Here is a 26,893-nt window from a genome sequence, read left to right as displayed (position 1 = left end):
TTTATTTTTATTTATTTATTTATTTAGACTTTTTTTGGAAATTCTGAAATTCCTGGCCCAAACTGAGAAGTGTGACATCTAGTCCTGGTCTCCCTTATATTATCCTGAGGGCCTGTTATGTAATCCTGGTCCAGAACCCTAGTTGTGTAACATTTCGTGGATTTTAAGCTTTATTCTTGATCCCTGTGGAGAGATGCATCGCTGCAGGACAGACACAGACATCAGAGCTGCTGTTTATTTACTCATCTTTCCTGCATTCCAGCATTAACAAGCTTCATCTTGATTACTGTGAAAGGAAGCAGCTATTTCCTGGGAAAAACATTATCCAGCCTACTGAAAACACTTTCTTTATGCATCTTCACTCATTTTAATGTGTGTTTATAAGCATGTTTAGTGTCAATCGTAATGAATTTGGACTCTTCTATTCTATGGCATTGTGAATAATTAATTACTTTTAAGATAGTTAAGTGGTAACAGGGTTGACGATCATCATAATATAAGCAATTGGATACTCTGAACAGGCCAAAATATGCTATATATAAATTATTATTATTTTTTTATATATTTTTTTGTAGTTGGTGTTTTTAAATATATAGGCTCATAGTAAAACGTTGTTATTTATTAATAAAATATTAAAAAAATTCTCATGTGGACTCAAGCAGGCAGCCAATCACCGCGTGGCGTTTGCTCGTCCCCAGGCGCGCGCTCAGCAGCACAGCGCGCATTCCCGCGCGGATCGCAGCGATTGTCGCGTCTCATTCCCGCGGATGTCTAATATTAACAAGTTCTTGTAGATACTGACAGAAAGACGAAATCGACAGAGGTGTCATTCAGGTAAGACTGTGTTTTGTCCGTCACAGCTGCGCGTTTCCCGTCCGATTTAATCTCGTTTGAAGCTCAAATATCGCCTGATTGATCTCGAGCGTGTTTATGTATTTCTCATTTTACCTCAAAAACAAACCGAGCAGATTTTGTGCTTCATTATTGATCGTTGTCACGGAAGTCGGTTTGATTTACTTTCATTTTTGCTTCGTTGCGTAATTCCGTGCTGGTTTTGTTATGTTTGTTGAGAAGCACACAGCGTTGATGACAATAACAATGATTCTGCTGAGTTTATATAACGCCTGTGTGATGCTGATAATGTTCAGAGAGATTACATAAACCGAGAGAAACGAACAACAGCCATGTTTAAATACAGAAATCAAAATATCGGTTGATCTCTGTCTGTCTGTCTGTCTATCATCCATCTGTACGTCCATCCATGTGTATCTATTCATCATCTATCTAACGTTATATATCCATCCATCCGTTCATCCATTTATCTATAGATCCATCTATACTACCATCCATCTATATAACATTTATATTTACGTTTAGTCATTTGGCAGACGCTTTTATCCAAAGCGACTTACAATTGGGGAATATGATTATCTATACATCCATCCATCCACCTATATTTCAGTCTATCCATCTATGCATTATCCATACATCGGTCTTTCTATCCATCCGTTCATCCATTTATATACTGTATGTCTGTCCATCTATCCATATGTTTGTCTATCCATTCTTACATCTGTCTGTCTGTCTGTGTCTCTGTCTGTCTGTGTCTCTGTCTGCCTGCCTGTCTGTCTGTCTGTCTGTCTGTGTGTGTGTGTGTGTGTCTGTCTGTCTGTGTCTCTGTCTGTCTGTCTGTCTGTGTGTGTGTCTGTCTGTCTGTCTGTCTGTGTGTGTGTGTGTGTGTGTGTGTGTCTCTGTCTGTCTGTCTGTCTGTCTGTCTCTGTGTGTGTGTGTGTGTGTGTGTGTGTGTGTGTGTGTGTGTGTGTGTGTGTGTGTGTCTGTCTGTCTGTCTGTCTGTGTCTCTGTCTGTCTGTCTGTCTGTCTGTCTCTGTGTGTGTGTGTGTGTGTGTGTGTGTGTGTGTCTGTCTGTCTGTCTGTCTGTGTGTGTGTCTGTCTGTGTGTGTCTGTCTGTCTGTGTCTCTGTCTGTCTGTCCGTCTGTCTGTGTCTCTGTCTGTCTGTGTCTCTGTCTGCCTGCCTGTCTGTGTGTGTGTGTGTGTCTGTCTGTCTGTGTCTCTGTCTGTCTGTCTGTCTGTCTGTGTGTGTGTGTGTGTGTGTGTGTGTCTGTCTGTCTGTCTGTGTCTCTGTCTGTCTCTGTGTGTGTGTGTGTGTGTGTGTGTGTGTGTCAGTGTCTGTCTGTCTGTCTGTGTGTGTCTGTCTGTCTGTGTCTCTGTCTGCCTGTCTGTCTGTGTCTCTGTCTGTCTGTCTGTCTGTGTGTGTCTGTCTGTCTGTCTGTGTCTCTGTCTGTCTGTGTCTCTGTCTGTGTGTCTGTCTGGCTGTGTCTGTCTGTCTGTCTGTGAGATTGTTCAGAGGAGGAGAAATGCTGGAGGTTTTTTGTCTCTCATCACAGTTGTCTCGTCCATATGTTGATAGATTATCTTCACCTGAGCAGAGGATGCAGCCATTCACTGCAGTTTGGCCCAGATTTCTCAGTTCTAGGTTGTCAGACAAGCACTGGCCTCTGATGTTTTATTTATTTGGCATTACCCCAACACCCAGAACAGACCTTAAGATTAAAGGTGCAGCCCTGAAACAAGACCTGTGTTGTATATCTCACATGCCATAGCTCCAGTTGTGCTGGAATCATTAGTGCTTTGTTGCAAAGTCAGTGTATGCAGAAACTCTCATGCTGGAGAAACAGTGAGTGTAAGGACATTGACGAAGGGACAGACACATGTCTGTATAATTGAGTGACTGACACTAGACGGGCGACAGGCGACGTGTGATGTAATAAAGATGTAGTTGACCTGATCAGCACCAGCAGGGTGATCTGAGGGCATCTGTCAACACACTCATGGAGACATGTTTGTCTGCTCTAGATTTATATTCATGCATCTGGCAGGTGCTCTTATCCACAGAAACTTACATCGCATTCAAGGTGTTTTACCAGTTCATGCATTCCTTCTTTGTGATATTGTTTTTATTTGAACAGTCCAATCATGTCAGGGTTATTAGAGCTGACACTAAAACTAAAACCATTTTTATATATATATATATATAATAAAAAACTAATGAAAATTAAAGTTAATAAAAAAAACTAAAACTTAATTAAAAAGGAATATATAAAAATAAAAACACAACATTAAAACTATAATAAAAATAACACTGAAACATGTTCTATGCCTATTTTTGGCAGATATAAATAGGGTTTTTTGTTTAAAATAGGTCAGTTTATTGTGTGCTCTCATCTGTGCAACTCATGACCAGAAGGCGAATGCATGTCATCATGCGCTCCACCAATCACAGATTCTCTTGAGGTCCGTGAGCATGTAAAGGAGCATTTCTCCTCTCTGACGCTCCATCATTATCCCTGTTCTTTTGTGAAGTTCCCAGAATCTCCTCCAGCATTAGACAGCAGCATGTCTGTCTTGATCACTCAAATTACACACACTTAGATTATATAGTTGTTAACATGCATCATATACTGTAATAAACATGATGAACTCTGTTATTTTCACTTCATTTATTAGCACTGTTAGTTTTATGATGGTAATGATGATTGCAGAAATTATATTGACTGGGTGTGTTCATGAGAGTATTTAAAGCAACACTGGAACAATGGAAATATGCTTTGTTGACTGATATGATAATAGTAATTTAGACCTATACTTTCTATATAAAGTGTCACTTTTACAATATATCACAGTAATGTTATATATCTCAAGATGGAATAAACTTTATTAATATATTATATGCATTAATATATGCATTATAGGGCTGCGTGATTTGGGGGAAGTCTAATTGCGATTTTTCGGGTTAAAAATTGCTATTACAATTTTAAAATGTAATATTTAATAAAAAATAAATAAAAGACCACCAGGTTTGTTTGTAAGGGCTGCAGAAATTTCAATATGACTAATAATAATTAATAATAATGACGATTATTAATACTAAATTACAAATGTTAAAATAACAAACATTACTATTGTTATTGTTAACATTACTACACTTACAATTTTACTACAAAATAAAAATAAAGTATTTGAGAATAAATATAATAATAATAGTAATGCATTTTATTTTACAGAAAAATGCAGGATGACCTGTTAACATCAGTAGAAAGACGTTTATATAAAAAATATTATATTATTATGATAAAAATCTGTGACAATTTAATATCATATATATAAAATTATATATATTGGGATTATTTAATATATATATATATATATATATATATATATATATATATATATATATATATATATATATATATATAGGATTGTAATAATATATATAATTATTTCAAAAATAATATAATATTTTATTGAAATATATAATAAATTTATGAACCAGCGATTCAAATACTTTACAAATAAAACACACTTCATGCAATGAATTATTATTTTCTCTCTTTATTTTCAACTCGATGGACACATCGCATCCCTCCATGTTTATCGGTCACTCTTTGTTTTAGCAAGAAAGATAAGAATGTTATCATTTATTCTCTCTGCCCCGCTAACGCCAGCGATAGTGGCGATGTCGCGAGTGTGTGTAGTACACTGGACAGCACAATGGGCCTATAGAGCTGAATGACATTATTGAGAGTGATTCAGAAAGGTTTGTTTCTCTGTTGAAAGACAAGTAAAACACAATGCTCTTGAATAAGGACATCTTCAAGTGGATTTTGAGGGTCCTCTTGTACATTGACTGTACTCGAGGAGTTCACTTTGGCCTACAGAGCTCTGTTGTGCAACCATAAAGACAGATCCAGCTCCTTTAGCCTGACGCTTGACTCGGGACAGAAGGTTCAGACTGAGCTTTATAACGTTTGACTTAGTGGTTTGAAACATAGAAAGCTTCGGATTTGAATTTGGCTTTGCCATGACATCGCAGGGCTAATGCGGTTGCTGCAGTGCATTATGGGAGCCTCTGGGAGGTGAGCATCGCCTGATTGAGTGTCTGATGTAGTTTTAGCTATTATAAATAGTCTCTGGTGTTGATACCAGGACAGACGTGACTGAAATCGTGCTTGACATCAGCACATTGTGGGTTATTCTGACCAAGTGCCGCCCACTTAGACAGGAAGAGACCGTATAACATGTGAAGCGACTAATCACGGTTGGTTTTGGGGTTTTTTGTGCACTTGTGGTGAGATGTTTTTACACTGACTTCTTAAGAATAATCTCATCTTTTGCTTTCTGTTTGATTTTAATCATGTAAAGTAAATAAGATAATTCTGATTGAATTTTAACTTGTTAATCACTCAATCTTGATCATTTGCTCTTGTGAAAGTTTTAAACATGAACTAACCAGCGTGAGCGAGTAATGCTGAGCATTTGTGTCTAATTGTGGACGGTTGCATCATGTTTTTCTCATCTTTATAATGTTTGACCTGAAGCAAACTGTGCAAGAATACAATACATTATTATATTATAGTCATTTTATATCATATTAAAGGTATACATAGTCATAATATAGTTATTTTTGTTGGATATTCAACCCAAAAATCTTTTTATATGTATATATTACATAATCATGAGATAATGCCTATTTTTAGTGATCGAGTGAATTGCTTCACAAATGCTTCATCTGGTTTATTTATTTGGAAGTTGTTGGACTCAAACCAGAAGATGAGATGATTCAGACCAAATGAATCTGCGCTAAAGCATAAAACACTCGAGTTCAAAACTGTCAAACTTATATTCGTGTTATTGCTGCTTTGCTCTTAAGCATCTAATACTCTCATTCACTACAAAACTCCTGTTGTGGTTTCAGCTGCATCAAGAAAAACGAAGAGCGACTGAGAACGAACGACGCTGACGTGGAATCAGAGCTCTGGAGGGGCAGCAGAGGGCAAAGGTCAGACTTGAGATGCTAAGCTAAGATGTGTCATACTTTTACTTGCTATTTTACTGATGATGTGAAAATGTAAGATAGTACACCTTGGCTGTGAACTTAAACTGATTTGGCCACGAGACACAGGATGTTGAGTTGATTATGACAGGAAGAGAAATGTATCTTCAAAGAAATTCCCGTAAAATAACTTTTCAGGTGTGTGTATTTGTAAACTTGCATTTGAAAATCTTGTAATTTATATATAAATTAAAATTGCTGATTTTGAAGTAAAAGTCACAGCTTCTTTGTTTGTAGAGAGAAGCACAGACTCCGGTAACTTAATTCACAAATGCAACTTTAATCTCGAATAGTTTGCATTGTTGGAGATAGCTGTTGGTCTTTAATAAATAAAAAAAGTTGACTAATATTAAATGATTTGCAACTTCCATGTTACCTCGCTCTCTTTCAACATTACATTAAAATGATTCATGCTGAAAATCGCGCTCTGCTTCGGTGATCAGTAAACTCCGCCTACTCTGATTTGATTGGCTATCTCAATTATTCTGACATTGACGAGCACTGTTAGACTGCTTAGGCAAACCAGGCTGAAAATTTCACTTTTAAACCTTTTTGTCATCCTAAAAAATATAACTCTGCGTAATGGAGGGCAGCCGATCAGTGCAAGAATTTCAAATATTGGGGGAGACCGTTTTATATATATAAACTTGAGTTCAGTTTCTCTAGCCACACCCAGGCCTGATTACTGCCACACCGGTTCGCAAACAAGAAATCACTTAAATAGGACCTGCCAGACAAAGTGAAGTAGACCAAAAGATCCTCAAAAGCTACACATCATGTTGAGATCCAAAGAAATTCAGGAACAAATGAGAAAGAAAGTAATTGAAATCTATCAGTCTGGAAAAGGTTATAAAGCCATTTCTAAAGCTTTGGGACTCCAGCGAACCACAGTGAGAGCCATTATCCACAAATGGAGAAAACATGGAACAGTGGTGAACCTTCCCAGGAGTGGCCGGCCGACCAAAATTACCCCAAGAGCACAGCAACGACTCATCCAAGAGGTCACAAAAGACCCCACAACAACATCTAAAGAACTGCAGGCCTCACTTGCCTCAGTTAAGGTCAGTGTTCATGACTCCACCATAAGAAAGAGACGGGGCAAAAATGGCCTGCATGGCAGAGTCCCAAGACGAAAACCACTGCTGAGCAAAAAGAACATAAAGACTCGTCTCAGTTTTGCCAGAAAACATCTTGATGATCCCCAAGACTTTTGGGAAAATACTCTGTGGACTGATGAGACAAAAGTTGAACTTTTTGGAAGGTGTGTGTCCCATTACATCTGGAGTAAAAGTAATACAGCATTTCAGAAAAAGATCATCATACCAACAGTAAAATATGGTGGTGGTAGTGTGATGGTCTGGGGCTGTTATGCTGCTTCAGGACCTGGAAGACTTGCTGTGATAAATGAACCATGAATTCAGCTGTCTACCAAAAAATCCTGAAGGACAATGTCCGGCCATCTGTTCGTGACCTCAAGCTGAAGCGAACTTGGGTTCTGCAGCAGGACAATGATCCAAAACACACCAGCAAATCCACCTCTGAATGGCTGAAGAAAAACAAAATGAAGACTTTGGAGTGGCCTAGTCAAAGTCCTGACCTGAATCCTATTGAGATGCTGTGGCATGACCTTAAAAAGGCGGTTCATGCTCGAAAACCCTCCGATGTGGCTGAATTACAACAATTCTGTCAAGATGAGTGGGACAAAACTCCTCCACAGCGCTGTAACAGACTCATTGCAAGTTATCGCAAACGCTTGATTGCAGTTGTTGCTGCTAAGGGTGGCCCAACCAGTTATTAGGTTTAGGGGGCAAGCACTTTTTCACACAGGGCCAAGTGGGTTTGGATTTAGTTTTCCCTTCATAATAAAAAACTTCATTCAAAAACTGCATGTTGTGTTTACTTGTGTTATCTTTGATTAATATTTAAATTTGTTTGATGATCTGAAACATTAAAGTGTGACAAACATGCAAAAAAAAAAAAAAAAAAATCAGAAAGGGGGCCAACACTTTTTCACACCACTGTATATATATATATATATATACACATACATATAAATATACAGGTGCATCTCAAAAAATTAGAATATCGTGAAAAAGGTCAATCGTTTTAAAAAGGTCATTTAATGAAACACAAATGTAAATATTCTAATATTTTGAGATACTGGATTTTTGACTTTCATGAGCTGTAAGCTCTAATCATCAAAATTAAAACAAAAAACTTTTGAAATGTTTTACTTTACATGTAATGAATCTAGAATATATGAAAGTTTAACTTTTTTTAAATAAGTTACAAAACAATAACTTTTTCACGTTTTTGAGATGCACCTGGTTATATTTTTTACATAAGTAATATTACCAGTGTAACTATGATCTTCATTATAGATATACAGACATAAAAAGTATTTAGAAACTTACAGTAAGTGTCACTTAATCGTGTCTTTGAATTACATGCCATCAAATCATATCATTTATAATGAAGGAAGATGCACAAACACACTTTTGCAGCAATATTAACATTCACATTCTTCACCAGCAACATGGAGGAGTTTAAAGTTCAGACCGCCAAACACCCCGTACCCAACAGTTCACCCATGCGGCCGCACAGCGAACACCCAAAAGATCACGCGGCCAAACGCCTGTCCTCCGCGTCCAACGGCACGAGCGACGGAGGAGCGGGAGCCAAAACGCCTGTGGAGATCACTGCGCTAGAGGAGTCCTTCCGCCGCTTCGCTATCCACGGAGACACGCGAGCCACCGGCAAAGACATGAACGGCAAGAACTGGTCTAAACTGTGTAAAGACTGCGGCGTCATCGATGGCAAGAGCATCACCCTCACTGACGTGGACATAGTCTTCTCCAAAGTCAAGTAAGTCAGCATTTGCACCACTTTTAAATACTTAGGACCAGTGTTAGGGAAAGTTATTTTTAGAAGTAATGCATTATAATATTGTGTTACTAAGTAATTGCATTGGTTACTTTTTAATGTATTACATTACTTTTTCCCATCTGGGCTGGGCTTGCTTGTTTGTTTTTATATTAATAAGTTATGTTGTACATATATAAAAGGCTGATGGAAATGTAAATTCAACAAAAAATGGGAAAAAGTAAATGGCATTGTTTGAAAAAGTGACTTTCCTTGTAAATTAAAAAGTAATGCGTTACTTTACTAGTTACTTGAAAAAAGTAATCTGATTACATAACACGCATTAGTTGTAATATGTTACCCCCAACAATGTTTAGGACTAGAGCACAACAGATGGGTTATGGAAGTCACAGCTATTTTTTACACAGATAAATAAATTTTTTTGTTCTTGATGCAAAGCTTGATATGCACAATAAGATGAACTTACAAATCTGATCTTCTACTTTTTCAGTGTGCAATTACATTCTTGCATTTAGCAGATACTTTTATTCAGTTCATGCATTCCCTGGGAATCAAACACATGACCCTGGCATTATTAGTGCCATTCTCTACTATTTGAGCAACAATTAACACTTCCTTCTTCATTCTTGCATCACTCACTTTAAGTTTGTTGCAGTGAATCCTGGGATTGTATTGCCTATGAAGCATGCATGCGATGCTGTCTTTGAATTTTGGCCAAAACTTTGTGCCTGAAATGCTCAGTGCTGTCTAGGTAGGATGTGATTACACTGTCAACCAATAGGATTTTCTCGCAGACATCTGGCACAGTGTGTCGCATACACATAAACACAGATATTGCATGCGTGTAAACAGCAAAAACACTGAGATCTGATTCGGGCCGTGTTCAGATGTGGTTTTAAATCCCATCTGGTCATCTGACCCACTTTTACTCACTCGCAACTGATTCTCCTCTTAACGTGCCAATCTTTCACAGCAGGTTCAGGTCAGGTTAGCAAATCATGCAGAGAAGATGCAAGTGAGTGACAGATTAATATTCATGTATTTATTCATTCCTCACATGTGCATGTCAAATTAAATCGTAAACCAAACAGCCTCTTTTATCAAGCTGTGTCAGAGGACAAATGCTCCATCTGAGGGACAAAATTGCATTTCTTAACTGATCTGTGCATTATGCAATATGTGCATGTTTACAGAGGGGATATAAAAAAAAAAAAAGAATTGCGTGCGTCAAAATATTTAATCCGTGCAATAAGCTTTGCAGTACAGGAATGTAGCGATGATATTTTCTGTAACAAAAAATCTTTTTTTTTCTAAATATGCATTCTATAAAACCAAAAAAAGTGTTACTTAAAATAAAATAAACATTAACCGAGATAAAAGGTTTTTTAAGTTAAGTTGAAGTGCTAAAATAACTCAAACTAAAAAGTAATATTATTAATATTATTAAATTAAGAATTTATTTATCTAAATTTATTATTGAATATATTATTAAATAATTTTTTATATATTTATGTAATAAATTATTATTAAATATATTACTTTATATATTATTTGAAAAATAATATATTTTTTTAAATGACAAAATACACAAAAAATATTCAAACTAAAATGAAAATATGTAAGAAAATATACATATAAAAAATAAAATCTTAATCAAAATATTAACAAAAACAAAATAGTATAATAGTGCATCAATGAAAGTAAAATAAAACTGTGCGGTGAAGAGGAGTTGTGCTGTGTTGATGTTTTTCTGGTTCTTCCCCCACAGCCACAGGCCATAATGGCTCATGCTGAATAACCCTGATGACTGCAGGACAGAAAGAGTCATCGCTGCTTCAGTAGGGCCAGATTTTAATAATGAGCCTTTAATATAGAGCACCGTACACACTTATTATCACGCCTTTAAATATCCAGTCTTCAGATGTTTAGATAACAGTGCTGGTTTCTTCAAATAGGAGAATGAATTCATCAAAATCTTTGTAGTATTTATGCATAGAAGATATTCTCTGCCTTTTATCAAGCCTGCGGTAGTGAAGAGATTCTTCACCCTGACTGAGCGAGAGTGAAGATTATTCTGCTAGACAGCGTCAGAACAACGTGGCTGAGCAGAAACGAGAGGCAGAAAGAACCAATGCATGCAATATGTGGCATACGTTAACATTTAAAGGAAAAGTGCAACCAAAAAGGAAGTCAGTCCAAACCTGTATGCTATAATAAGAGTATTATTATTATTATTATTATTTCATGGACAAAAAAAAAACATGAAAATATTGTGACAGTAGTCCAAACAACTCTTGTGTTATACTCCAGGTCTTTTAAAGCAAGCAAGCAAAATGTAAGTTATTTTAGCAAAATGTTTTGATGCTTTACAGGTGTTTTTTTTTACCTATTTGAGCTTGACTGCATGAGCCAAACAGACCGTGTAGTCAGCATGCGTGCAGAGACTCAGGCCAAAGTCGTACAGTATCAGAACTAAAGGCACGCGTCTCGTTTAATCAGTGTGGCCCGTGACAGATTACAACCCCTCCGATTAATGTTAGTGATGCTTGATAAAGCCACGGCACAATTAAAGCTGCAGCACACAGCGATGTAAACATTGCAATACTCCTCCATTCAGCACGTAATACCACATTACAGACGAGTAGTTTCTGTGGGTTTGAAAAGGTCTTATTTTCCCTGCCACAAATAAATGCCTTAAAAATATCTTAAATCAGTGCAGAAAGTCTTATATCATAAAGTCATGCCATTAAATGTTGCATGCACTGCGGAAAAATAATCTTCCACAGCATTTTTGTTTTCCAATACATATTTAAACATCTGTAAATCAAGATGCATTTAGTTGAGATGCAAATTGAAGAAACTAAGTCTCGTTTTATGAGAAACTGAACAAAATGAAACAAGTTTATGCTTAAAAGAAAAACAAATATCTGTCAATTGAAACAGAAAAGCAACTTTCATTCCCCATTAAGTTAATTTTTCTGAGCCCACTGGCAGATATTTGTTCTGGTTTTAATCATTAACTCATTTCATTTTGATTAAATTCTCAAAACAAAGACTTCCTATGATTTGCCTCTATAATATTGCATAATTGATAATGCTGAGTTCAAAAATATCAATAAAAACTTCATTATATCATAAGTTTTTTTTACCCCCATAAAATAAGAATGATTTTTCAAATTATACTTTCAGTATGTGTCAGATTTAATGCACTTATCAAAATAAAAGTTTTGGCTTTAATGACAAAAAGTGGCTTTCAAAATGTATCATACATTTCATGTGTGAAAATACAAGACTGCTTCACCTTAAAATGGTTGTCAAAAACTAAAATGCTACAAAATGCATAATATTTAGTAAAAAATGTGATGCTCTCAAACTATTTTTGGAGTCTGCACCTCAAAATGAGAAACAAGTATTGGGTTTCATTCAGCAAATATGATGCAGAGCGGTTGTGTTTTATGTTTTTATGTGTTAATAACAGCATATGTATGTTTATGTCTATGAATATGTATAATTATGAAAGCATTCAGCACATGCTCATAGAGAGGTCAGCAGCGAGAGAGAGAGAGAGAGAACAGCGGCTGACATAAGGCAGCAGGAACAGTCGCAACGCTGAAGGATCGCACAAACAAAACTCCTCCGCGAAGAAGTCAAATTAATTATAAAGCCAAAGAGGCATGTTTACCCAAGCTTGTTGCTATGACAGCAGGGGGAGATGACGGGCTTTATGGGCTTTTGTTTAGGTTCTCGATCACCACGGTAAAGGCTGTTTGTGTTTGTGTTACTATGCGCCGCTTTACGAGCCGAATGCATTCGCTGTAAGTGCTTGCCTGGAGTCATAATGCAAATCCTGCTTCAAAACCAGATAAATCAGCCATTCTCTACTGGTTCTGCTTTGGGACGCTGATTTTGGCGAGCAAACGCAGTACCAAAACTGTTTATCATACTGAAGTAAACGAAATACCGTGCAGTTTGATTGGACGCTCGGCCCTTGATGGCAGCAACTACAGATACGGGAAGCATTTTCTCTCTTTTAAAGACGATTAGAAGTGCATTTCTACTTAAGAAATATAAAGACCCACAAGATTGTGCATCATACAGACCAATAAGTCTACTTAATACAGACTCTAAAATACTGGCAAAAGTTTTGGCATGTAGGTTAGAGAGCATACTACCCAAGTTAGTTAAGCTGGACCAAACAGGGTTTGTGAAATCACGTTATGGCACCAATAATATACGCCGGCTTTTAAATGTTATTAATTTTGTACAAAGTGAAGGGCACCCTGCACTTGTCCTCTCCCTTGATGCTGTCGAGTTGAGTGGGACTTTTTGTTTGCCACTCTTGGAAAATTTAACCTAGGGAATAATTTTATTAGGTGGATTCAGTTGCTTTACTCTGATCCTAAAGCAACAGTAATTGCGAATGGTCTCACTTCGACTGCATAGAGAGAGGCACAAGGCAGGGTTGCCCTCTTTCACCTTTGCTTTTCGCTCTAGTCATTGAACCCTTAGCAGAACTCAATAGACAGTGCAGAAATGTTCATGGCATTATAGTGGGAGGAGAAGATCATCGAGCATCACTTTAGACTGATGATGTACTTATATTTATGTCTAAACCAGAGCAATCTATTTCAGTATTATTGAAATGTATTTCTTAGTCTTTCTGGTAAAATAAATATGTCCAAATCCACTGCACTACTGAAATTTCCCTTTCAGAAAATCAGAAAATGGCTTCAGATGTCTAGGCATTTTTGTCACAGCTTCACTTAATGATCTTATAAATAATAATTATGTTCCTCTTATAGAGAGAATAAATGTAATAAAAATGAATGTACTTCCCAAGCTTTTATATTTATTCAAATCCATACCTAGTTATTTAGCAAATTCATTTTTCAAAGGTCTCAAACACCTCTCAAAGCTTATCTGGAATAATAGAAGGCCACATGTCAAATTTTCCAAATTAATGAAGCCAAAAGATTAGGGTGCAGTGAGAGGACCAGTTCTGTTTGGTGTAAGATGGAAGAAACAGCTTGCGCCCCATTACCAATTCAATTTTTGCCATTTGATAAGAACTATACAAAGATAAAAAAAGGTTTCTGAACATTTTACCATATCAAACACTCTTCGAGTCTGGAGGGATATTAAGACATACTTAGGAATTTCTGTCTCTCTTTCCTTGTCTTCCCCACATTCTTTTAACCCTGATTTGCCCTTAACGTTGCAGAAGATTGGTCCTTCAGCATGGCTGAAACTGGGAATCTCTCAAATATCTTGTTTCTTTTCAGAGGGCTCCCTAAAATCTTTCCAGCAGATTGTAGAGCCATATAGTTCCAAAGTCCAATTTTTACAAATACCTTCAATTGCAACATTTTTTAAAACCAAAGATAGACAAAGAAGAGTTGAGAACTGAAACAACAGAGATTGAAGACCTTTTACCGAATCCAATTAGTTTAAAGGGATTAATATCAAGGGCATTTAACATCTTGTCTAGTAATTGCACTTCTGCCTTGCCGGGACTGAAGGGTGTTTGGGAGAAGGATATTGGTCAAACCATTGAAGAGGATGACTGGGCTATTGTATGTGATAATATGTACTTTTCTTGAGATCCATGAGCTCAACTTTAAATTTTTTAATAGGATATACAGTGCTATGCATAAGTTTAGGCACCCATGCTAAAGTTGACTAAAAAGAGGAATAAAAAATAATCTTTTGGAAATTGAACTTAATGCCTTAATTAAAAAAACTTCATGGATCCAGGATACTATGCATCCTGATAAAGTTCCCTTGGCTTTTCGAATTAAAATAGCCCCACATCATCACATAGCCTTCACCATACCTAGAGATTGGCATGGAGTACTTTCCATAAGATCACCTCTCAATGCAAATCAAACCAGCTATTAGGCTAACTGAAATAAAACCATGTCAATCTCTAGGTATGGTGAAGGCTATGTGATGATGTGGGGCTATTTTAATTCGAAAAGCCAAGGGAACTTTATCAGGATGCATAGTATCCTGGATCCATGAAGTAACTGGCCTTTAAAAATAAAAATCTGCCTGCCTCTATGGGAATTTAACATAGGGGTGCCCAAACTTATGCACCCTGTATTTTAAGGAAGAACATTTATTTATTTACGATACATTATTCATTCACAAAGAAAATTGGTGTCCTTAAAGGTTGGATTTTTCCCAATTTTTTTAATTAAGGCATTAAGTTCAATTTCCAAAAGATTATTTTTTATTCCTCTTTTTAGTCAACTTTAGCATGGGTGCCTAAACTTATGCATAGCACTGTATCTTACACCGATGCGTATTAAGATGTTTATCAATTCCACAGGCCTATGTTTCAAGTGTAAAAAAGATAAAGGCACATTCATTCATTGATTTTGGTACTGTGACAAAATTTTGCCATATTGGAAGAAAATACATAGGGTAATGAAAGATGATCTTGAACTAAACTTTGATATGACCCCAGCTTTATATTTATTGAATGTGAACAGTTTGTTTAAAAAAGATGCAATAGTTATTTATTGTCCTGGTATATTTAGCTAAAAAATGCATTTTGTTACTTTGGTCTGCATCACTGGCTCCATCTTTTAAAATGTGGATATCACAGATTGCTACGTGGTTGCCACTTGAAAAGCTCACTTATGATAAACATAAAATCTGACAAATTCTGGCTGATCTGGTCTCCCTTTTGGGAATACATAAAAGAGCTCTCTTGATGTACATACAGGACTGTTTTTTAATTTCCTTTACTTTTTGTATAATTCTTATTTAAAGAATGCTCTAAAATGGTGTGTTCTTTTTCTTTTTTAATTCATCATTTGTTTTTCCATCCATTTTCACTTCTCATCTTTAGGGTTTTGTACACTCTGTAATATGATTATATGATATGATACTGATAATGTTATCTGATTTTGTGGGCAAACAATGAAAAAAAAGAAGTGCATTTCTTCCTCTGAAATGAAAGACTGGAAAACGGGTCTCAATTCATGCAACACTTTCAGAGGCCTTTATCCAAGCACTTACCATGCAAACTTCAAGGGACAGTTCATATAAAATGTGAATTAGCTGTTAATTTACTCACTCTCAGGCCATCCAAGTTGTAGATGAACAGTAAAGAAGATTTTTAGCTGAAACTCTGGTGCTTGGTGAACATAAAATGCAAGTCAATGGCTACCGGCACTTTGAGAGTCAAAAAAACACATCAGGCAACACAAAATTATTGAGGTCTTATGAAGCGAAACGATCAGTCTGTGCAAGAAACTCAACATTATTACCTGTAATGCAGAGTCTCATGCAAATGGCAAATCTGATTCTTTTCCATTTAACTGATTCTTTTGGACAGTTTGTTTCAATTAACTGCTTCAATTCACTAATTTGTTTACATAATCACGCAACGACGTAACATATGCACAATTATATTATTAAAGCACCCAAAAATGGTGTGAATCGTGGATGTTTTACGTGTCTAAAGCATATAAAGTGAATAAAGTAATCTTCATCAGCTCACTTTGTCACATAAAAGATGAGAAACCATGAAAAGTTAATTTGGCCCCTTCATTCATGTGTTTGGTTCAGACATGCGCAGATCAGCGGCTCTTCGGGCCGAGTCGAACGATTTCCTAAGTTCAGTGACTGTTGGAGCAACTGGAGCGCTGAATCAGTTCATTCATCTCAGGATCAGATATACGGCAGTATTTCGGCTCATTTCCAGTTGAAGTGACTGTCAGGCGTCTGAAAGTGAGTTTTGATTAAGGACCACAGTTTCAGCTAAAAATCTTCTTTACTGTTCAACTGAAGAAATAAATTCATCTACATCTTGGATTGCCTGAGGGCGAGTAAATTAACAGCACATTTTCAATTTTGGGTGAACTATCCCTTTAAATCATATTTCATGCAAAAATCCTCATTTACTGACCCTCATGTTGTTCAGACCCTGTGTTATTTCTCATGTGAAACACAAAAGCACAGCATCCAAGTTGCTATTTGTGTTTGATATTTTCATTTCAGTGTCTCTCAAAGCATTTCTCATGTGTTTACAGAAGCTCTTTTAATCAAGTCTTGCATGTTTCTGCTCTGCTCTGTTTATATTTGATGCCACCAAATATACTGACGAGTTTATCATCCGTTTGTCATTGTTTTCTAGGAACAAATCTGCCCGCACTATTACATACAGCCAGTTCAAAGAAGCGCTGGCAGAGCTGGCCAGGAAACGCTGCAAAGATAAGAGCAGCGAGGACGCCGCGCAAGAGGTTTACAAAATGATAGAAGGGAAATCGCCCGTTATATCTGGAGTTACGGTAAAGCCCACAGCAGACGTGCTGTTCTTTCTCTAAACAAAAAAGCATTGATAGTATCCTGTTGTTGTTTTTTTTCAAACTTTGGAGAAAAGTTTGATAAATGCATAAATGTAAACTGGGGCTCATGAGTTGATTTAAAAGCTTATAATTAAATCATAAAACTTTAAAGTAATTAATTTATATAAAAAAAAATATTTTAAATAAATGCCGTTCTTTTGAACTTTCTATTCATCTGTGAATCTAAAAACATACATTTTATGACGGTTTACACAAAAATGTTGTGCAGCACAACTGTGTTCAACATTAATAATAATCAGAAATGTTTGTTGAGCAGTAAATCAGTATATTAGAATAATTTCTGAAGATCATGTGACACTGAAGACTGGAGTAATCATGCTGAAAATTCAACTTTGATCACAGAAATCGTTTACATTTGAACATATTTTCACATAGAAATGTTAAACTACTAATTTTTCACAATATTACAGTATTTTTGATCAAATAAATGCATCTTTGGTAAACAGAAGAGACTTATTTCAAAAACATTAAAAAGCCGTAATTCTCTTTCTGGATTCACAGAGAGCCGTGGCTTCCCCGACCGTGTCCCGTTTGACCGACACCACCAAGTTCACGGGATCGCACAAGGAGCGTTTCGACCAGACGGGCCGCGGGAAGGGCAAGACAGGGCGGGTGGAAGTGGTGGACACGTCCGGATACGTCTCCGGATACAAGCACGCAGGGTCATACGAGAAGAAAGTTTCAAAACCTCCACAAAAACCCATGTGAGATTCTCCATCCAGCAGTGAACACGGCAGATGACAAACCCGACTCTATAAAGCACAAACAGATTTTCCATTGAGGGTACGTCTTTTTCTGTGAATAACATTAAGTGTATGTTCCTCTTCCTCTAAGTGTTTTATTTCTATTAACTGGAACGCTGTTTACATCTAAATGCCGAAGTCACCAGCTGGTACGTTCCTAACAAACACGATGATGCCAAGAGAAAGACAAGTGACTACAGTATTACATGCTCTACTAGTGAAGGTTTTTGCTGATAATCTGTCGTGAATATTGACATGAAATTAATATTTGGCATTTTGTGGCTTCTCTAATGATGCAGTAGAATCAGGCATGAAATATACTTTGCAAACGCTGGAGTAATGAAGTGCAAGTGCAGGATCCCAACAACACACAAAACTGAGATTCCACGTTTGCCATTTATATTTGAATGCATTTGGCAAATGCTTTTATCCAAAGCAACTTGCATTGCATTTCAGGTCTAAATTTGATCAATGCATTGCCTAGGGAATCAATGCCATGGCTTTAGCATTCTGTGGTCATGCATTTAGAGTATGTTTCAGGCCCAAGATAAAATATATTTAAATGTTTTTGTCTAATTTACACATAATTTAAAGGACAGATTCATATAAAAACTTGCTGTAAATGTGCTCACCCTCAGTTTGTTTCTTCATCAGATTTGGAGAGATGTCTCAGCAATGGATGCTCTGCAGTGAATGGGTGCCGTCAGAATGAGAGTCCAAACAGCTGATAAAAACATCACAATAATCCACACCACTCCAGTCCATTAGTTAATATCTTAAGACAAAAGAAACAAATCCATCATTTTCACTGAAGGAAGTGTTATTATGGATTATGGACTCGTATTTGAGTTAAAAATGTGTTGATGATGGATTTGTTTCTTACAAACATTTGTGTTCTCAAGATGTTAATTGCTGAACTGGAGTGGCGTGGATTAATTGTGGATTATTGTGATGTTTTATCAGATGACTCTCATTCTGACGGCACCCATTCACTGCAGAGCATCCATTGCTGAGACACTGATGCAGAGACACATTTCTCCAAATCTGATGAAGAAACACACTCATCCACATCTTGGATGACCTGAGGGTGAGGATATTTTCTGCAAATTTAAATTTTTTGGTGAACTAATGCAAAAAAACTGACTTGATAATCATTTGGTTCTGCTTCCCCGTCTCATTTACTTAGATTTTAAACTCTTTAAAAAAAAAACCTTTAAAAAATTCAAAACCCTACTGATTTTGTTTGCATTTCATATATATTTTAAAACAACCAAAAGTCCAACCATCGTAAATTATTGTTTGATGCATAAAGAACTGACCGCTGGTGCTCAAGATTGTATATCTAGTAGTTTGGTCGATGTTTTTTGTATTGATGGCATAACTATGTATTTCTAATGCTTCTAATGGCATAATATGAAACACTGCCTGTGTGTTTTAACTGTGGAATGATTAACTATAGTATGTGAAAAGAAACACCATCATATCTGACCCATGCGTTATCATACCTCAATATGGACAGAATAATGTCAAACCAGCGGGAAACAGGGCAGACCGTCCTTACAAGACTCCTCTGGGCACCTGAACTAAAAGCTCTGGCCAAACATGACAAAAACAAATAGTTGGCTGAGGTATACACGTATAATCAGACCCACACAGAATCTGCAGCGCTGAATTATTTTTGAACATGCAAATTGCTTGTTCATTTATGAAATACTTTGGCTAATCTGATTATCTTTCTGCCTACTCTAAGCTTTATTATTAGCTCATTTTACCATATTAAAATCCATTATGCAGCATTAAGCCTGCAGGTTGTGTCTGGGCCTGTTTATCAGCAATAGATCAAGCTGCAAATGAAATATTAAAAGGTATTTTGTATTCTGCTGTGGTTTTAGTTTGAAAAGCACTTGTTATATTTAACATGTCATATTGAGGCACTTTGTAGTTTTTTTCGTACGTGCAGTGTTTCTGCCTACAGAACAATGTTTACATGAGAAGTGGCATGCTGTAACTAACGCTGGCATGATATACGTCTAAATGACTACATTCCCTTTACCATGACTAGTGTTCGGATTTATTTATAAACACACTGCCATCTGAACACGCTGGACGAGATCCAACCATCAGGGTTCCCACACTTCAGTGGCTTCCATGAGATTTCCAGTCGCTTGTGAATACTGGATGTGGATTTTTAAAATAATCATTCCAAACTGATTTGTGAACGCCCAAAAGAAATCAGGCCACTTTATGGCTTGCAAACAAGTTTTACTCAATACAAGCACAATATTCAGTTCATTTAATATTTTAAAATTTGCATTACTAGTAAAATCTACATTCATTATATGCATTGTTTTAGGAAAATCTGGAAAACACGAATGTAGAATTCCCTAACATTTTTTATGTGATAAACAGATTTGTGAATCACTGATTCACTTTAAAAAAAAAAAAAAAAAAGGTATTTTGAGGTATTTTGAACTCCCTGATATTTATGTGATGGTGGGAACCCTGAACTTTAATATTTTGTGATATTGTCCATGTCTATGGAGCGAAGAAGGGAGGAGTGAGAGTGTACAGGACATATTCTTCTACAGAACATCTATTTTCAGATAAGAATAGTGGCTACGGATCATAAATGTCAAGCTCTCCCGCAGAAAGTGACTCATATTTATGATAACAAACCACAAATAAGTATATATGTTGTTGTATTTAACGTATGATTTTAATGTTTTGTGTGCTTAATGCCAAATACTGTTAACCATCCGTTTTGAGGAACAATACTGTCATATTTTTTTAAATGTTTTTTAATGTTCTGCAGTATCCTGATATGCATGTCATATTGTGATGGTAAAGCGATTTTAACGTCTCAGTGTTTTGTAGCATCTTATTGAATAAAAAAACTGCCTGGTTCTTCTTTATTTCCTCGAGCGATTGTGTTCTGCAGTAGTGGAGATCGGGGCTAGTTGTCACATGGAAGTTTTTCTGGATTTGAGACTTTACCAGGGTTTCTGTGGGTTTTATGAAGGTCAATTTAAGACATTTGTCAGACCAATTAAAAGAAAATGTAAGGCCTATATCAAAGGGTTTCTTAAATCAAGATACATTGAGAAGCAAAATGACAAGATAAGAAATCTAGTTAAATATTTCAAAAATGAATGAGGTTCATAATTATTTGTTCTTGTTTTAAGCATGAACTCTGAAAACAAGATTAAGTAAATGTATCTTGGTTTAAGGATGTTTAAATATTTATATTGGAAAATAAGATATTCATGTGACAATTAATGCTACGCCTTCATGAATATAAGACTTTCTGCCCTGATTTAAGACTTTTTAAGGACTTAATTTGTGGAAGGGCAAATTAAGACTAATTAGGATGCACAGAAATCCTGTTTAAGGTCTGTCTGAATAGAAAACTACCCTGGTTGAACAAACCAAACAAGCAAATTTGCACAACTTCAAGATATGCATGTGTGATTGATTCTCAGATGTGGAAATAAACAGAAGCCATACTGCTTTAGAGCGTGTATAAAACTAAAGTCATTTACATACGAGGTATAACTGTATATTCCATCTTGTAAAGGACCGATTTATAATAAATCAAAACTAGCTGTCTATTGGAGGAGCGTTCTTCATTTGCAGCAGTCAGTTCATCAGAGCCTCTTCCAGCTGCTGCAGCAAACACTCGTTTCTGGCAATCAAAGACCTGCAAAAAAGACCAAATCAACACCAAGGCTGGTGGCTTTTATAGCTGTGTAGCCTTTGGATCGTCCTGACACAGACCTGTAGCTCTCCTGCGGCTCATTCGCTCCGTTTCCCTCCTGAATTGAGTGTCTTTTCACGTTTAACTCCTCAGAGGCCGTCTGCTGTCCTAAAAATCCACCAGCACAAACATTAATAACCTGTTTTATTTCATCAACTTGAAAACTAAGTATTGAGACACTGACCTCTGTCCTGCGTGTCTGGCATCTTCTTCAGCCGAGACGCCAGTAGCTTGTTTTCTGCTTTGATCAGCCGTTTCTGTAAAGACACGTTCTCCTCCAGCACATTCTTCATCTGTTCATTAAGGGCTTGCTGTATTAAAGACAACAGCAGGCATCACTGCCAACGCATTTTACTTTTAACAAAAGGAAGAAAAAACCCCACCAAACTTGGTGTAGATTCCATCCCAAGTCTGCGTATGCACTAAAGGCAGGTTTGCCAAATTTTTAGACTTGTAAAACTGTACTTGTGCAAATGGAAGAAATCAAAGTCAACAAAAGAGCAATGATATGCAAAGTTAGCTTAACACAGCACACAAGCAAGGTTGTTGTTTTTTTATAATAAAAAGAAAACCATAGAAAAAGAATAGAGCAAGCTAGTTTTAGAGGCCTTTTTTGCTTTTTGTTAATTGTATAATAAATAAAAAGAAAACAGAAAACAAATAGAATAGAGAAGCTAGTGTTAGTTTTTTTTTTTAAACAGTGCAAGTCTAAAAGGGGCAAGTTTACATATAATATTATAAAGGGGCATATCATTTCCATACGCTATTTCAAATATTTCCATATTAGTTTTTATAAATCCTGATATGCAACAGTGTTGGTGAAAGTTACTTTTAAAAGTAATGCATTATAATATTTCGTTACTTAGTTACTTTTTATGGAAAGTAATGTGTTACGTTACTTTTTGTCATCTGGGCTGGGCTTGCTTATTTGCCTTTAATAATAAAAAACCCAAAAGTTGTATTTTTGTCAATGGTAAAGGCCCTTTTACACCAAAAGTGAAATGAACAAGCCCCAGGCTGAAGGATTGGAGGACAGGACGGATGTCAGTCAATAAATGAGAAAAAGTAACTTGTGTTACTTTATAACTTTAATTCATTGTATACTTGACTGATATTTCATTGTGAATTGAAAAGTAATGTTTTACATTACTAGTTACTTGAAAAAAGTAATCTGATTATGTACTTAAAATGTGTTACCCCCAACACTGCATTTCAAGGGCCATTTTGTGTATATATGTGTCCCTGAAGCACAAAAGCAGTCATGAGTAACACAGGTATATCTGTAGCAATAGCCAACAATACATTGTATGGATCAAAATTATACATTTTACTTTTATGACAAAAATCATTAGGATATTAAGTAAAGATCATGTTTCATTAAGATATTTTGTACATTTCCTACCGTAAATATATCAAAACTTCATTTTTGATTAGTTTCAAGAACTTCATTTGAACAACTTTAAAGGAGATTTTCTCAATATTTAAATTTTTTGCACCCTCAGATTCCAGATTTTCAAATAGTTGTATCTCAGACAAATATTGTCCTATCATAACAAACCATACATCAATGGAAAGATTATTTATTCAGCGTTCAGATGATGTATAAATCTCAGTTTTGAAAAATTGACACTTAAGACTGGTTTTGTGGTCCAGAGTCACAGATTCCTTCTTTTTCTGAAATCCTACGATAGCTTTTTGTGCCATATTCAGCTATTTCTTCTGAAAATTTGGAATATGGCACACAAATCATACGGACATAATTCACTGGGCTTTTCTTAATGTGCTAGCTCAATATAAGACAAACAGATTGAAATGATCTTACGATGGACTCTTGCGCCTGCTGAAGCTGGAGTTTGAGATCTTCAGTCTCAGACCGATGCTGTTTTTCCTGTAATTCAGTCCGTGTTTTCAAGGCTTTGAGCATCTCTTTCAGAGTTTGTATCTCCTGTTCTCCTCCCACAACCTCCTGCTCCATCATGCTGAGGATCTGAACCATCTTCACTGGATAGAAAGCACTGGATTAGCGAGACTAGTTCACTAGTTATGGATTGCTCTGTTATGGAGAGAATCACTTACTGAGGAACGTCCTGTTTTGTTGATTCTCCTTCTTCCCAGACCAGAGCTCCTCCATCATGCTGAGGAGCAGCTCCATGGGCTTCCTGTAGGCACCCTAAAAAGCATGCAATCAGATAAATAAGTCGATTTTAAAGCTGTTTGTGTTTGAGGAGCTGCAGCCTACAAACCTTTTGTGGTTTGTGTTTTCTCTCCGATGCCGATGAGGTGATCTGGTAGGTTAATCTGGGAGGATGCAGGACTGGATTTGCTCTGTCCTGAAGCTGGTTTCGCCATTTAAGGGCTGTGCATTCATCCTCTGCAACAACAAAAAAGTGCATTATTTGTATTTACATTTATGCATTTGGCACTTTAACAAAAACAATTAGTTACAGGCACAACAATATTTGTAATATGCATGGTTTATGAGACAGCTGGATTAAAATGAATTCATAAAGTGACTAGACTAGTACTGAAGTACCGTGCGAAGCGGACCGCATGTCTGTAGGATGTGGTGTAAAGACGCTCTCTCCTCGAACCGTAGCGTGAGTCTGACTCCGGCTCTCAAACGTCACTCTCTGAGAACCAGCAGGAGCCTCTAATAGTGTCAACAATCAGAAAAATACAATTATTCCCCAGCAGTACTGAGTAGATATCAGGTTGAAGGTAGAAATAAGAGAAATGTCACCCCTTGTGGACAGAAGTGGAATAACACAATATTCACCTTTTTTATAATCCAAGCTCTTGGGAACTGACTCCTACATGACAGACAGGAAAATATATGTATATAACTAATTATATAATTTACTAATAATAATGTAATATAGCATAATAAATATTAATATGGAGGGGTGCACATAAGTTCTCATATTTTTTAGTACACTTAAAAATACAATGCTAATATTTAAATTTAAATTTTTTTTTTAATTTCTTATATGCATTTTCATAATTTTCAAACCTAAAATCAGAAACTTTTAAAATGATTTTATATAATGAATGAATCGACGCACCTGGTTTTGTTTTGGTAACCTTTCGCACTCAGGATCATTGATTAATGATATAATATCTGATTCTGAAGGATTTTCTAAATACAAAAAAGGAAAATAATTACAGACATAGATAATATGTACACAAACATTAAAGTATAATATGTGTCATGTATTATTAAATATGGTACAGGAGTGTTATGCGTTTATATATTTAATATTAGCCAAGTATGCAGTGTATAGTGTTTGAGTCAGTGATGATCACGCAGTGTGTTTTACGCTGTAACAGACGAGGGCTGCACTCGTTCTCAAAGCAGACGGAGAGAGTTTCAGGTCTCTTGCTATTCCACGTCTTTCTAGAAACATCATTCAGCGCAGCTTCCTCGTTCCCCTCAAGAAGCGAGAGCATCTTCATCATCTTCTGCATCGCTTTTATTCTGAGCTCACTACTTCTGCAAAACAGCGCCGATACTCAATGACCTCTGAAAACCACAAACTGTGTGTGACTTCAATTTAGTATTATGTATATGCCATTACATTAATAATAAAATAAACTTTTATTTTTGCATATTCAGTTTACATTTGAATTTTAGTCAAATTCTATTTTTTTTTATCAATCAATCAATCAAATTGTATTTATATAGCACTTTTCCAAACAAATCAATGCAGTTCAAAGTGCTTTACAGGAAAGAACAAGCAAATGACATTAAAAATAGAATAACAAATAAAAATAGATTAGAACGATAACATTAAAAATGTAAAAAATATAAAATAGACAATCAATAATGATAAAAACAAAACTATATGAAATATTACAAGAAAGCCAGACTAAAAAGGAGTGTTTTTCGTTAGATTTAAACGAGATTTTTTCCCATCTAGATATTTCTATATAGCTTTATTTTTATTTTACTTATTTTATTTCAAGTAGTCAATTTCATTTTGAGTTTTTCTATGTTTTCTTATTTTAAAATTGTAATCTAATAATTATATTTCATTTTATTTCAACTAAAATAAACATTTCTAATAGTTTTAGTTAACGATAACAGCAGTGCTTATAGGATCATTACCTGCACGGTGTGTCTTGTATTAAACCATGTTTCTTATGATTAGTGTCTAGATTTGCCTCTGATGAGAAATGCATGAGAGCCGCCTTTCTCTCTCTGTCTCGCACCGGACACTCATCTGCAATAGAGGATCATAAAACACATGTTCATACTCTAAACACGGATGTGTTTGATCCTAGCATCACAGCAACAGAGAGAAGACAGATGATGCACCGAGCTTGCGGAGTTTGGTCATTGCGTGGACCAGGTACAAACGGTAGTGCGGGTGTTTCTTGACCACAGGATTGAGCCGCAAGTCCAGTTCCTTCAGATTCTGCAGCTTGTGCAGAGAAAAGATGTCCTGCAGAGACGCCAGTCTGTTATAGTACAGATTCAGTCTCTCCAGCAGCTCCAAATGCTCAATCCCCTACAAACATCAGCACGACAGATACACAACACTATAAATCTGCAGATGTGCAGTCAATTATATATATAGTTTTATTTGTATACTCACATTTATTAAGTATACCAGTAAAACATGTCCGAGTCATGTTAATAAATTAATAATAAAGTTTTTATATAATATAACCTACGACAAAAGCAAATATATAATTGATTCTGTAAACTATGTTAATTAATAAGAAAATTATTGTAAATTATATGACAAAAGCACATAAATAATAGTTTGTGTGAACTATATTAATATGTATTTTGACCTGGACTGTGCGCAGTGCATTATGGGACAGATCCAGTGATTTCAGACGAACAAAGTTCTTCAGGGATGCTCCTAAATGACAGATTTTCCCTTCATATGTTCCTGGAAGAGTCAACGATCGGACATCCGCTGCGATACATGATTCAAAGTATCAGTTAATCAGATAATGCCTATATAATATATGTAACTATATAATGTGTTTTACCTAAACAGCTGTGCTGAAGGCTGAGTTTATCTCTGATCCACTGCTCTGTTGTGATCAAACCGCCCTCCGCCATTGTTTTGAAGCTGGATTTCAGAAGCGCATGCGCAGAACTAGAATAGCCTTATGAATATTAAATACGTAATGGGACGCAGACGCGTCTGATTCGCTGAAAACCAGACGTTGGCGAGTCAGTTGGTGAATTAGCCAATCTAACGGCTTAGCT

General features: G+C 36.2%; 3 protein-coding genes across 4 annotated transcripts in view; 1 reads left to right on the top strand and 2 right to left on the bottom strand.

Annotated features, from left to right (window-relative positions):
• ifnlr1 (interferon lambda receptor 1) overlaps window positions 1-26,893 on the bottom strand; it is a 676,379-nt gene that overhangs the window by 421,779 nt on the left and 227,707 nt on the right. The window lies entirely within an intron of this gene.
• Window positions 697-20,348, top strand: tppp (tubulin polymerization promoting protein). Of its 2 annotated transcripts, XR_013784908.1 has the most exons (6): window positions 724-834; window positions 5,774-5,857; window positions 8,444-8,776; window positions 16,941-17,094; window positions 17,674-18,581; window positions 18,914-20,348. XR_013784908.1 is itself a non-coding variant. In XM_079429969.1 (5 exons), exons 3-5 carry the CDS (start codon window positions 8,448-8,450, stop codon window positions 17,878-17,880), a joined length of 690 nt encoding a protein of 229 aa, XP_079286095.1. In that variant the 5' UTR covers window positions 697-834; window positions 5,774-5,857; window positions 8,444-8,447; the 3' UTR covers window positions 17,881-20,348. The 2 variants fall into 2 exon arrangements, 1 of the variants encoding a protein (XP_079286095.1); XM_079429969.1 differs by having other exon boundaries at window positions 697-834; window positions 17,674-20,348.
• On the bottom strand, window positions 20,642-26,772 carry LOC306877922 (centrosomal protein of 72 kDa-like). Its single transcript, XM_079429968.1, has 14 exons — window positions 26,671-26,772; window positions 26,467-26,594; window positions 25,985-26,177; window positions 25,775-25,889; window positions 24,987-25,159; window positions 24,732-24,805; window positions 24,446-24,479; window positions 24,203-24,319; window positions 23,913-24,040; window positions 23,746-23,839; window positions 23,492-23,670; window positions 21,854-21,980; window positions 21,690-21,777; window positions 20,642-21,612 (listed from the first exon to the last, which is right to left on the bottom strand). Exons 1-14 carry the CDS (start codon window positions 26,741-26,743, stop codon window positions 21,552-21,554), a joined length of 1,584 nt encoding a protein of 527 aa, XP_079286094.1. The 5' UTR covers window positions 26,744-26,772; the 3' UTR covers window positions 20,642-21,551.

The sequence above is a fragment of the Barbus barbus genome, assembly GCF_936440315.1.
Source record: "Barbus barbus genome assembly, chromosome: 12".
Lineage (NCBI taxonomy): Eukaryota > Metazoa > Chordata > Actinopteri > Cypriniformes > Cyprinidae > Barbus > Barbus barbus.
Note: the sequence above shows the minus strand (reverse complement) of the source record. Positions and strands in the feature narration are given on the sequence as shown.

Bases quoted from the DNA above. Each gene is read 5' to 3' on its own strand.
- LOC306877922 (XM_079429968.1), bottom strand. From the start codon at position 26,743: ATGGCGGAGGGCGGTTTGATCACAACAGAGCAGTGGATCAGAGATAAA. The intron at 23,840-23,912 runs GTTTGTAGGCTG...CATGCTTTTTAG, and splicing joins GAAAACACAAACCACAAAAG to GGTGCCTACAGGAAGCCCAT. The intron at 21,981-23,491 runs GTAAGATCATTT...TCTTTAATACAG, and splicing joins AGCAGGCGCAAGAGTCCATC to CAAGCCCTTAATGAACAGAT.
- tppp (XM_079429969.1), top strand. From the start codon at position 8,448: ATGGAGGAGTTTAAAGTTCAGACCGCCAAACACCCCGTACCCAACAGT. The intron at 8,777-16,940 runs GTAAGTCAGCAT...ATTGTTTTCTAG, and splicing joins ATAGTCTTCTCCAAAGTCAA to GAACAAATCTGCCCGCACTA. The intron at 17,095-17,673 runs GTAAAGCCCACA...CTGGATTCACAG, and splicing joins CCGTTATATCTGGAGTTACG to AGAGCCGTGGCTTCCCCGAC.